General features: G+C 41.1%; 1 protein-coding gene across 2 annotated transcripts in view; it reads left to right on the forward strand.

The window, feature by feature from the left end:
- gatad2b (GATA zinc finger domain containing 2B) overlaps positions 1-8,583 on the forward strand; it is a 51,473-nt gene extending 42,890 nt beyond the window's left edge. For both annotated transcript variants that reach the window (XM_035182173.2, XM_035182174.2), the window contains exon 11: positions 712-8,583. In XM_035182173.2, the coding sequence (XP_035038064.1) occupies positions 712-848 (137 nt within the window). In that variant the 3' untranslated portion in view covers positions 849-8,583. The remainder of the gene's footprint in view (positions 1-711) is intronic.
- Positions 8,584-14,049: the final 5,466 nt, after the last annotated feature.

Consider the following 14,049-nt stretch of genomic DNA (forward strand, 5'->3'; position numbering starts at 1 on the left):
ACCTATTTTCACATAGACTGATAACATGTACAGCAGAATGCTCCATATGGAATGAAAAATATATTTTGCTAGCATATAAATTATAATTTGGACATGAATTATATGGAAGCAAAACAGAAATTTTCTATAATCAAAAAATGCATTTGCATGTTAACCATTATCCATATTACTTTTCAATAATAAACAATAGAAAAGACAGTTTTACTCATGTGCACTCACACAAACCCTGGTTGTGTGTGCTGTCAGACAGCTACACACAACCTCACATAGTCTTTCTCCCTCTTACACTCCCCCCTCTGTACGCACTCAACTTTGCCTGCACAAACCTTGACCCAGCATTACAATTTGAGCCACCGAATCAACCAATGTAAGAAGCTAAATTCTGATTGCCTGTTTGATGTCTGAGTATATTGCTAGAACTTTTATCAACATCATGAGGATATTAAAATTGTACAATATAATAGAAAACAAACATTACAGGGAATATTGGAGAAGCATACATAAGGAAAATATTTAGTAATGAACATAACATAAGAAAAAAAATCATCTGGCAATGTATTCCATAAGAGTCATAAATATCTGGAGTTCAATATAAAACCAATTTTATAGAAAATGTGGGTGGATGGAAATAAAACCCTTACCACTAAAGCTGAAGTAAGCAGTTGATAGTCGTCACAGCTGTCTCTTAATATGTGTGTCATCTCCCCACAGGGTTAAATATTGCCTATCTGAACCCAGCGGCAGTTGGAGCGCATAAGAGCTCCAGCTTAGCAGACCGGCAGAGAGAGTACCTGTTGGACATGATCCCACCTCGATCCATATCGCAGTCCATCACCGGACAGAAATGAGCCCAGACCAGCCCTCCTGCCCCTCTGATGTCACACCCATCCTGCCCCTCTACCCCCATACTGAAGCACTCCCAGATCAACCAACATCCCCCAACCCCACCGCATGCAGTGCCTGTCCGTGTGCCTACCTTAAACCAACCCATGAAAACCCACCAAGTCGGACAAAGACACTAAACTGTCAGTGCATCTCCAATGTTCTTATGATAGTAAAAATCTTCTTCGTCAGCGTTGTTTAACAATTATAATTCCCATTATTATCGCTGTTGGTAGCACTATTATTATTATTATTATTATACCTGCAACTACCGTTTTTGCTTCAGTTACTATTACTCATTATGCTTTTTTCTTTCCAAGTGTTTGGTCCATTTTTTGTTTCTCTGCTGTCTCTTCTTCACTTTGGGGAGTGACGGTGAACCATTGTAGGGTCGCTTTAGGCCACAGTCACTTAGGATTTCTTTTCTCCTTTTAATTATAATGCTTAGATGTGACTATTGCTAGTAACAGAAGATCAACAGGGTGCATTCTGGTTGCTATGCAACATAAAGTTTAACAACTTAAGCTCGCTAAGTTGAAAATACTGATAGGAACAAAAACAGACAAAATTAAGTTAGTGACTGCTCTTGAAAGGGCCTGTTCTAGAAATGAAAAATGTGAGGGGGGCTGAAAAGTCAAATCAGAGCATCTACACTTGTATCATCACGTTAAAAGGGTCTGATTCAAAGGTTGTCACACAGTTCAAGTCCAACCTGGCGTTCAGGGCAGCATCAGAGGTGCACATATGTACAAAAGAGAATCTTATGTGAAAAGCATTTGGAGAAGATTTTCCTTTGGTATTCGGCTCCCACATTCCTCATCAAGAGATCTTCATCTGTTTCTTCACTTCAGATGTCAGCTTCTTGTTACAAATTTGAACAGTTACCAGATGGATGTAACCAGGATTTCCTGCAGTTGTATTTATCAGGACTGCCAGACACCATCAGCGGACCAGCAGTCCATATAGACTCTAATGAGGAGGGAGCTGACAGGGGACGGGAGGATGTTGTCTACAAGTTAAGCCAATATTCACTTCACAGGGGGCAATGGTCTGTCAGAGAGGAGCAAGTTGACTGTCCCTCCTGGTTCCATCCCATCTCACTACCTCCCACTGACCTCTACCATGCCCCCCTCACAACCATTGTTCATCCTGTGCACAGACTGAAGCTTTTGTACCCAGCAACTCCTCTTTGCATCACATGTTCTTTGAGAAAGTGAAACAAACTCAAATCTGAAGGTGGAATTACAATTTGTGTGTCCAATCCTCAGATTCTGTACCTAGAAACCTACAATCTGGGTTCCTTTGCTTCTTCTATTTGGGTTTTTAGATTTTCTGATTGTTGCCCCCACCCCCAAACTTTCTGTGCTTTATTTTGATTAGTTTATCTGGATTTTTGTTTGTTTCTTTTTTTTCGGCGTCTCTTAATGAATTGGTGGCGAACCTGAGAGGTATTAGCCCCTGGAGACGATAATAATCAACATAGCTAAAAACAGAAACTATTGAAATATCTGTATGGATTATGTATAGATACCTAGCTTCAGATTAAAAAAAAAAAAAGGTTGAGGATTATATCTTTTATGGGAGAGACATGGATCAATCATTGTGTGCATGCTCTGCACACAAGTTCCCTCACTCCAGAGGAGCACTTTGCTTATTTCCAATTGGAAAAACTTTTTTTAAAGAAAAAAGGAACAGAATGTCACAGTTGAGAGTGGCTAAGTTCTGGAAGCTGGCTGATGGCCGACCAGAGTAAGGGGGCATGTCACCAAGTAGCGTTTTAATGGCTGATGAAAAGTTCAATTCTAATTTACAATGCTAAATGTTTCAGTTTCCACTTTCACGGTGTGCTCGGTTAGAGCCAGACTGTGTACGCTGTACATATAAGCTGCTGCTGGCTGGAGTACATCAGAGTACATGAGTACCTGAGTACATATACCAGCATCAGTCCCACTGACTCACTGTCTGATAAACCCAGCAGTAACTGAAACTTTAAAGCAATCCCACCTCTTAATTCTTCAGTTTGAACTACATGACTTTGGACCAAATCCTCAACTGATGGGGGATCTGCTTCGATCCAGTTTGATATTGCAACACTGACTCACAGACCGAAACCAGGTCCTGAATCAAGATACAGGACTCAGAACCTTGACAGATTTGCCGTGTGAAACCCAGAACTCATGGGAGAGCGATGAGACATTCACATAAAAGTTAGGATGAGAAAATGTCTCTCCTGTGGGGAGTTCAAACTTTACACGTGTGAGGTTAGAATGGCTCAATAAATCCCACTCCCTACTTTTTCCTATACTCAATGTGACTACAGTGGAACCTGTTGTTTGCTCCAGGCTTTTTAGTGTCCCCAGCACTCTGAATGTTACCAATGATACGGTTAAATGATGCTCTTAATGCAAGCCAAATGTAAAAAACACATTTGTACCCGTTTTTCAGCAGCTGTTGCATGTTCAAAGGTCTTTTTTAGAGTTCATCTGTTTGCTCTTGTTTTCCAGCTGTTTGACCAGATCATGGATCAACAGAGTGCTGAGCTCACAAATGGAGCCATAATTGCCCAAACATATTTAGCACAGACATTCACTCAGTGACTTACCGACACACACTGCTGCAGGAACACAAACCAGTATCATCTTTACATCTGGTGATTAAGACTAGTGTGGATTTTTCTTCTCAGATGTTGGCCACTCAAGTGATGCCTATGACATGCAGGCTCTTAGCTTTTCACTGCTACAGAGAATCCTACAATGATATTTGTCTTGCTTTGCACATTTAATTCACTGAACTGTTGAATCTGTTCAGTTGTGTAAATATTTCATTTGGAGGCAACAATGTCCCATGAGTTTCCTCAGTCATGGACTGTGTCACTTAGTGAGCCTTGAGACCCAGACAGTTCAGACCCGTGGAGTTCACACAGTAATACATCTTGATCTTCTTTTGAGGGTTCTGCTGCACTAGCTTAACAAAAGCATATGTCCCAGTCAAGTCTACATTTGCAGTTCCTGGTAGTGGCTGTCAGTCTCCATATTGGCTGAACTCTGATGTAAAAAGAAACAACCCATCACTGGTTACCTCAGACGTCTGTACTACGGAGCAGGATTCGTGGTTAGCAAGATTGCTTCAGGTTTAAGCCTTGTTTTTCAACAATACAAAGCTGGATCATTATTTCTGACATATATCAGCATTGTAACTTATACACCGTACTTACTCTGAAGATAAGGCAGCATCTTCTGACCAATCATTTCTCTTGATGCAATGGAACTTTGTTGGCTTATAGTAAAGGGGTCTCTAAGTGGGGCAGCGTGTTCAGACACGAATAAACCTCTGAATTTACCTGAATATTATTTTGATGAGAAATCCTCATTATTACAGAGGACCAGCACTTCCGCAGGAGTGTTCTCCTGTGTACAAGGGCCCTCTCCTGTCTTTTTCATAAATGTTTTTCCTCTTGGCTGAAGCAATGTCAAAGACATTTCACTGTGCTTTTGTGCACTGACATCATCCTACATCAGAGACTGACTGAAGCACTAAAACTTGTACCAATAAGATTTGAAAGTAAGCCCACTTACCACTTAAATTTATGTTCTCATATTTATTTTCACCTGACACCTCTGGGGTAGCAGTTAAGAGAATAAGGCTAAAAAATACAAGCATGAAAATGATATCCAGATCTACTTGTGCTGTAATGACTGAACATTGATGTTATCAGCACATTAAATTACACATTCACACAGTTGGTGATATTGTGTCTGCTGTCCTTCCTGCATTTGGCAGCTGGAGCTGTTTCTTTTAATCCTGGATAATGTGTTAAACTAATTAATATTTGTCTAATATTGTTCCTTCCTCTGTGTTTGCCGCTCTGCTGCCAATAGACTTGTCATTGGTCATGTCCTGCAAACACTGCCCCTTATATGTGAAGGTGCTCAGGAAACCCTGGGTTGACTTACCGAGTTGATAACCACCGTCATGTGACTGCTGAGTGAGAAAGAAATTTTTGAGCTTCGTGGAGCCAGATAACAAAGATATCCTGGGTATGTTGAGCCTGCTTTGTAGTACAAGGCCCTGAAGTGCTGATCTCTTAAGTTTGCAGTAGCAAATCAATCATTCCAAGCAGTGTTTCAGTCAGTGTGCAATGTTACTCATTGACATGGTGACTCCTTACAGGAGAGCTGAGGGGCTATGAAGTTAGTTTGGGGTTAGAGGCAGGAGAACCAGCCAGTTGACAGCGTTGAGTGGGCTATCAAACAGAAGGTGAAGAAAAGGTCTCACACTTTCACCCTTTATCCACTAAATCTTTTTAGTGACTTATTTTAGCATGACATCCAGTCAATGTCAGACTTCATTTAGGCTGGTGCACATATACTGATGAAACATACACAGATCCATCATTGACCTGAGACTGCCACTGTTACAGAGTAGTACAGGTGGGCTAATGCGGTTTTCTGGTAGCCATGTTGAATTCCAGCTCAGGTTTCTGTGCAGTCGACTTTAGTACTTGGACAATATCTGCTTGTTGGCTTTCTAATCATACGACTGGCTACATTACAGTCACTTCATTTTGAACTCATACTCACATTTTATCAGACACCAGAATTGGATTCTGTTCACTTCTTCGGTTGTTGAGCAAATACTGTACCTACAAAACAAATGATATTCAACTTAAACTGGCTCTTTCTCAAAGCAAGTAAACATTTTAGCTTCAAACAAAAAATAAAATGGAAAGGGAAAGTAATGCACTTCATATGGAGGAGTGTGTGTGTATATGTGCATGTCTTTCTATGGTTGTGAGGACCAAAAGCAGCAATGTGAGGGCATTTTGACTTGTGAGGACCGAGCGTTAGGAGGGTTTAAAGGTTCTGATTAGAATCATGTTTAGGTTAGGGTAATGGTTGGAATTAGGCTTTTAGTTGTGATGGGTAAGGTTAGGGTAAGGTACAAAGGAATGTCTTAAGTCAATTAGTGCCCTCACAACCATAAAAAGACAAATGTGCGTGCATGTGTATGTGTGTATCCTGGCAAGTCTTGTGTATGTACAGTAGTAGAAGCTAGCAGCAGTAGTGTTCATATCATTGTTGAATTAGCCCAGCAGCTAGTTAGCTAAAGTAGCTAACACAGGCCACCTCTGTATTCACTCCTGTTCCACTTATTGCTCTGTGTCGCCTTTCATTGACGGCTCCTATCTTCAGCTAAAATATGATACTGAAGTTAGTATCAGGTCTTCAGATAGTGAGCAAAATCATGACATTAACCTTGTTGCAGGGAAGCTGTCATTTTAACAGAAAAATCGGATGAAGTGTGCAGTTGTTTTTGTAGCTGGTGCTGCAGCAGAGTATTTGATAGTTTGAGCCTTCATGGGGAAAAACGCATCATATGGTCAAAGGTCAGGGAGGCACAGGTTCCGAGACCATTTTGGACAAACCCAAGACCGTACCACAGTATGTCATTACCTTGTGTCCAAGCCAGTCTCTTCAGGCGTATCTGACTGTGTCCAGGAAAGTCATTGAAGGAGGTTGTCGGTTGAACTGTAAGTTGGTTGGTTAGTTTGCTGTGAACTCTTCCAGCCAGACTGTTAGGTGTGTTCTGGTTGATCGTGTTCTCCTGCCCAGTGAAAAGAAGACTTTGGCCACGACTATGAAACTACCTAGGGCTAGATTCACAGATGCAAACTGAAGTTCATTTTTGTTCATCATATAAAAAACAGGAATCAGTTTTCCCTCTGGTGGAAGAGTTGAAATTGGATGTAGAGATATATTTTCATGAATTTTTAACATCTGGGACAAATTTTTACTTTATGTTTTTGACATGCATCTCCTTTAGCTGCCAAGCTGAAGCCGAAGATAAAAAAAAAAAAAGCTCCTGTCTCTCTCTTGCTCTTTTGCAGATGCATCCTCACACCTTTGTATTTGAACTGCAGATTCTTTTCAAACGTCAATTTTTAGATTTCAAAAGTCATTCTTTTCTGGCGTCTCAAATAAGTTCTCTTTTCTTTATATTGCCGTTTTAAAAAAAAAAAATAAACAAATGTATTGACTATGAAATAAATGACACGATATTTGCTAGGTTTGAAGTAATAATGACTTATTGTACATAAGCATTTTTTTCCTCCCTTGTACTGAAAAAAGAAATTAAATGGTTGTATATTGTGTAGAAAAGCAAACAAAAAGCCATGAATATTGTGAAGCTTGTCATTTCGTTTTGTGATCACTGTGTATTATTGTGTAACTAATGTGCAAAATGTTTGGGATACTTTTTTTCCCCTCCCCTGCTTGTTGAAACGATCTCCCTGGATGCATTGCTTCGGTTTTGGACTAGTTAGAGTTTGCAGGAAAGTGCTCATTGGTTCAGACAAAAAGGGTCTGCCATCACACTACACACCTCAACATTACTTTGTTTATTTTAGAATGGTTTCCTGAACCTGCTCTAGATAAAAGCACTTTGATGCTTCACTGTGTGTGTTGAATTCAATGGACCCCCCCTTATGTAATTGTTTGATCCAGGATCGGGCTGTTGCATCACTTTTCTGATACCGGCCTCTCACTAAAAGAAGCAGACTGGTGTTTTTTACTATATGACATAACAGCTGACCACTTTGGCTTTGGCTTCCTTTGAACCACAGAGACATTTCTAACAGCTGAACTGGACAGTGGAGGCTGAATCATTTGTGCTGCTCACTGTAATGAAATATGACATTTAGAAAGTCACAGTTAGGTGTCCAGTGTCCTGCTGCTCTGAAGAATCCATAGAACACACTGGGCACAGTTGTCATGACGATGATGTCATTGGCAGATAGGAATATCATTGGTTCACAGTGACTCAGGTCAACAATGACATTGATCCCTGTAATCCTTCAGTGCTATGATCTCAGAACTTGGACAAATGAAAGTAGAAAACATCATCTGTATGCTCATACATGTAAATTGCCTTGTGATTGTGATAAACCAATTATTGAATTCCAAAGTCCTGATGAAATGACTGGAGCATACAAAATATCAATGACTTCCTGAATGGTCCTGGTGATAAATGTTCAGTAAATTGGCTTTTGAGAGGATACCAGCTTTTCACCATAGTTTTCATGTTGTCCTCACTAAGAAGAAGGCATTTCTGGAGGTAATACAAAGAAGCGTAACTTTTATACAGAACTTTGCCACTAAATGTTTCAGGTATGTGTCCATGCAAAGCTCTGACATCAAACCTGGACTGACTTTATAAGATCAGCTACTGCTCGAGCTGAGAAGAACAGACCCTGAATCAGTGATCACTTTTCCTGCCAACACCAGCATACAACATGTATGGTCCTCTACTGTTTGGCTTTATATTCTATACGTTGTTATAGCTAATGCAGGGGAACATTTAATTGCAAAATCAGTTTTATCAATTTTTGGATTTACCAGTAGAAGCGTTTCTTTTTGTCTAATGATGACAGTGTTGAAATAAACATCTGGGAAGTAGAAACAGAAGATGAAATTGACCAGATATTAATTGAAGTCCTTTTTCGTTTTGCTTACATCAATCCTGACCTTTTGCACATACTTGATATTTAACGGTCTTCAAAAGAGTAAAAGAAAATAATGCTGTTTGAATACTGCCAGTTGATTGACAATTATGCATTGATTGAAAAAATAAGCTAATTTTGGAGGAAATAACTTTGTAATATTTATCTCTTGCAAGCTATGTTTAATAAAGGTTGAAACATTTGCTTCAAAGTGTGACTTCATTAACCTTTTAGGGTCTGTTGTGTCAGGAACCCTGAGGATCCACCAGCAGCCTTGGACATGAGCGGAATGGTCAACTCTCAGACACACAACACTGAGCGAACACAATGAAATTGTCTTTGGGCATTCCTGACATATCGCATTCACAATAATGAGAGGTCACTTGACGTTGATCTTTTGACCTTTTGAAAAGCCAGCACATCAGTTTAGCTTCAGCTTTCCTCTTTTAGTCCCTCAGAAAGATTTGTATAATGTCTTCTCTTGTCCTGAAGGAGATTTGGGCCATTTTGGAAAGCAGGTATCTTTTCATTAATTTAAAACAGTAAAGACCTTAGTGTCATGTACTGAACTTGATCTAGAAAATATCAACATGAGGTTAAATATTATCTTTTACATAAGCAATATTTAAATTTATTTAGTTTTATTCTTGCATGATACATTTATTTGATCAGATGGTTCGAGTGTCATATGACGTCTTAACTTAAGTCTGCAAAGCTCGCAATCGCTAGTATACAGCTACTGTCGCTTACTGTACATATTGTAACTGCTATTGCTAATGACAGCAAAACTTGTGTGTGTATCTAGCTACTTAGCTAGTGACATTTATGACCATAAACCAGCCCCAAGGCAGCTGCAGTGGGCTGGCCTGCAGCCTGTAGCCTAGGACCCTGGTCAGACTGCTGCAGCTACAGCTTCTCTCTGGTTCCTGAGTGAGATGAGTAACAACCAGTGTCTCTCCAGGGATGTGGCCCTCTATGTGAACACCAGCAGCCTGAAGATACTTAGCTGGGTGACATTCAGGCCACCTGCCACATACACTGGTATGTCTATATAATAAGCCAAATAAGACTCTAGTTTTACTATTGCCATTGCCAAAGTAAACTGTATGGAATGCTTTGAATACAACTAATAACTAAACTGCTAACTTGTGATTGGCATTTTCATAGGAGAGCTGCATGGTTTTGACTACCTGCTGAGTCAGACTGGATAGCACCTGAAGGTGAATCAGTCAATCAAATTGTATTTGTATAGCCCATATTCACAAATCACAATTTGTCTCATAGGGCTTTAACAAGGTGTGACATCCTCTGCCCTTAACCCTCAACAAGAGTAAGGGAAAACTACTAAAAAACCCTTTTAACAGGGTAAAAAGAAGGTAGAAACCTCAGAGAGAGCCACATGTGAGGGATCCCTCTCCCAGGACGGACAGAAGTGCAATAGATGCCACGTGTAAAGGAGAACATGATAAGGGTATTTGCAGCCTTGATTAGAATAAACACTTTGTAGCATAATGGAAGGTCAATGAATTGATGGATTATTGTCAGTAATGGTATCTGAGGAGAAATATTGTATATCAAGCAGTCTTGTTGTAATCATAGTCCATGGTCAGCAGCCACCACGATCAGGATCCACCATCAAGATCGGATGCCTCCACAATCCACCACCACTATCCACAATCAGATGCCAACATGATACAGGATCCGCCGTTACTATCACGATCAGATAGCACGACAAGTAAACCTGAATTCTGGGAGCGCAGTGCTCTAGTGGGGTGATATGGTACTATGAGCTATTTAAGATATAATGGTGCCATATTATTAAGGGCCTTGAAGGTGAGGAGGATAATTTTTAATTCTATTCTAGATTTAACCGGAAGCCAGTGTAGTGAAGCTAATACAGGAGAAATGTGTTCTCTTTTCCTGGTTCTTGTCAGGACACGTGCTGCAGCATTTTGGACAAGCTGCAGAGTCTTTAACGACTTACTGCTGGAGCCTGATAATAAGGAATTACAATAATCAAGTCTGGATGTAACAAAGGGGTGGACTAGTTTCTCTGCATCTTCTTGAGACAGGACATGATTATTGAAATGCCGAATCCTGTCTCAGAGGAGACAGATGACATGCTGGAGACTGTGGATAAGGACAAGGAAGTAAAGGTCAAGGGCTTCAATGCAGACAAACACCTGATCATACTGTGTCAAAGCTCCTTGATGACTGGGACAGAGTTGACAGCTTGGCAGAGCTAAGGAACCTTCTCTCTCTGGCCCTCACCATCCAGCAGGTCAGGGACATATATTGTCATGCTAATCTCCCTCTGTGCCCTGTCATACGTGTTCACTCCCGCTCATGTTTTTGACTGATGCACTTCTGTGTTCTCTCTTTGCTTAGGTGAGGAGCATTGTGGCTCTGTGGCAGAACCAACTGGACTATGATGAGCAGAGACTGGTATTCGGTGCCAGACACCAGAGTAGGCTGGTCACAGGGAAGTTCAAGTTTCCTAAGAATGGAGTTCCCTCCAAGGGCCAGGGGTGTGAGGAGGCATGTACTTCCCACCATTGTCCCGCTTACCCTGTGGCCAGATTGCTACCACCTTAATGAGAACATATTTGCCAGGCTCTGTGATCATCCTCCTAAAACCCAAGAGGACTGGGACTGGCGCAGTGTCAAGATGGAATCTTATTGTACACAAGGAAACATTTTGAAAAATATTACAAATCAGCCTTCTGACTAATGGGACAGCCACATCACCCTTTTGCAACGGCACAAGAGGAGGGTGGAGAGGCAGGTCAAACCCCTGCCTCTCCACTCGCCAGTGGTGGCCCTCCCCGCTACTAATATGCGCTCCCTATCTGCACCCATCCAGCCAGGCCAGGCACAGTGCCCAGCATCACCATGGGGTAGGCAGAAGTAAAGAGGAGGTCCTGCCCACAGTCGCAATCCTGGCAACTGTGAAGCTCCAGCTTCAGTGGAGCAGGTGTCTGACCTGCAAAGTGGTGCACAACACATGCAGTTAATGTCAGCAGAAGAGTCTGTACACAGCCAATACAATAATAGAGCCGGTAGAGGCTGTAATCAGTCCTTCCATCAACATGGACACTGTTAAATGAATAGAGTCCCTTCGAATAAAAGTTTGGTCACAGCAAACGTATAATTCTTTCCATTGTTTCATGGTTGCTTTTGGATAACTGTCTGCTAAATTTTAACATTCTCTCCAGAATTATTAATATATGGTAACTGGACTGCACTTATATAGCACTTTTCTAGTCTTATTGATCACTCAAAGTGCACTTTATAGTATCAGTAAAATATCTTTTACACACTGCCGACACAATTTGGGGATCTGATGAGTAAATGAGATAGAAACGAAACCACCGACTCTTGTAGTGGGTAACTAATAACTAAGTGTGGTTGAAACCTATTTTTGTAGTTGAAAAGTAAGTTTTTGCAGACCTAAATCTAATACATATATAACCTGTCTTAATACTTTTATGACCTGAACTGTTTATGATCTGAACTTTTATGACCTGAAACCTTTATGACCTTTTTATAACTTATGTACTCTCCAAAGAACTGAATTTATGTCTGCTTTATCTCCAAAGGAAACATATGTAAATCAGTTTTCTGTGTTTTGATTCCTGTCTCAAACTGCTCCTACAGAACCAGTCTGAACTGGCTCAGACAAACAGCCTTAGTTCTCCTATATAATATCCTTGCATTTGACTGTTCTCCATCTTCACTCTGAGATCCCTGTGACTCTCTGTGTTGATCCTTTCTGCAGAAAGCCCCTATTAAAATACACAACGACAAATTTGGTGTTCCAGCCTCTTGTATTTTCAGATTTCCATCACACCCTTCAATTAGTAAACGCTCTGCTCTACCTTTTCCCCCATCAGTAATAAGTAATATAATGTTGATAGTCAGTAAAATTGTGTGATTTCCAATTATTAAAAATACTCGTTTTAGTACAAAAATGACACCTGAATTTCTGGCAGCTTGAACTGGACTGAAAGAACAGCTAGAACAGATGTGGAAGGTGAAATGCTATGTGATCCCTGTGGTAGTAGGAGCATTAGGGGCTGTGACACCCAAACTGGGAGAGTGGCTCCAGGAGATCCCAAGTACAACATCTGAAGCATGGGGGCCCGACATCCTCTAGTGGGACCTTTGCTCACAGTCCAGCACTGTGTAGCTCAATTGGAGTTCTCCAGAGAACACCAGATTTGGCAGGTCCGTCACTGGCGCTCAGTTCTCTTCACAGATGAGAGCAGGTTCACATTGTGCACATGTGACAGACGTGAAAGAGCCTGGAGATTCTGTGGTGAACGATATGCTGCTTGTAACATCATCCAGCATGACCGGTTTGGTGCTGGGTTAGTGATGGTCTGGGGAGGCATATATTTGGAGGGTCGCACAGACCTCCATGTCATAGCAAATGGTTTCCTGACTGCTGTTCGGTACCGGGATGAAATCCTCAGAGAGATTACATGACCTTACGCTGGTGCAGTTGGGCCCTGGGTTCCTTCCTGCTCTTTTTAACTGTATTTTCCCAGTGTTCTCCTTGCTTTTTTATTTTTTTTTACAGACCTTGTTGATTCTTCTTTTCTTTTCTTCATTTAAAAAAATCATCGCAAAATTGGTCTCCTATTTATTGGACCTAAAGTGACAACTGGTAATCATGCAGAGTCGTTTGTGTCACACGCAGTTATACAGTCATTTCTCTTGAAATATTTGTGTTTGTGTAATTCTGTCCACAACGCATCATGTGACCAGTGATTAAGACAGCGCCCAGCCGAGAGTGCTTCCTCTTTGGAGACTCACTGAACACACACCGAGAGGAGGAAGGAATGTCCGATTTTTCCTGTAACTATGTCTCATTTAATTGAACTTTAATTTTTAGAGAAGACTAATGGACTATTCCTAACAACACGTTAAGGTCATCAACACTTGAGAAGCCAGCTGATTCTTTTCTGTTCTTTCAGTTTTGTTGTTGTAATACTCACTTAAGCCACACGAGGCTTAGTGCACCACTACCCCCAGCACTGAAAGCATTCATGTTTTCTTCCTGGTGATTTCTTCATGCACTCTACTCACAAGGCGCATATCTTGTGTGTTAGTAAGTTGTGATTGTCAAGTTCAGACATGCACTTAGTTTTAAGGATCTTTACAGATGTTGGACTCTGTGGAACACTGAGTTATACAGTATCATTCAGTCATGAGAGTTATTCTTGTGCCCTTTTAGAATTCAGTATCTTGCCAAGGACACATCGGCATGCTGTATGGGGAAGACTGATCAAACTGCCAACCTTCTGGTCAGAGGATGATCGCTGTACCCTCTGAGCCACAGCCACCGCTATCATGGCTCTTAAAGCATTTGTCTCATTGAAGTCTCTGGCATCTTTGCAGGCATGCAGCAACACAAACAGTGGCACCTCTGCAGCAGGTTACACAACACAAAGACAGTCATGTGACCTGTGAAATGAGATCGTAAACAACATGAGGGAGGACAGACGTGCTCTACGGTACAAAACGTGACAGTAGGTGGGGCGTGCACTCTGTGGAACATTGTTAAACATGAAGTTACATGACTGTTTACCCAAGTCTGCCTCAAGGACAAGCCCAACAGCTGGAGGAGCTGCCTGCAAAACAACATGGAAATAAAATAGTGATGT

Source organism: Hippoglossus stenolepis, chromosome 17, assembly GCF_022539355.2.
Source record: "Hippoglossus stenolepis isolate QCI-W04-F060 chromosome 17, HSTE1.2, whole genome shotgun sequence".
NCBI classification, from domain to species: domain Eukaryota; kingdom Metazoa; phylum Chordata; class Actinopteri; order Pleuronectiformes; family Pleuronectidae; genus Hippoglossus; species Hippoglossus stenolepis.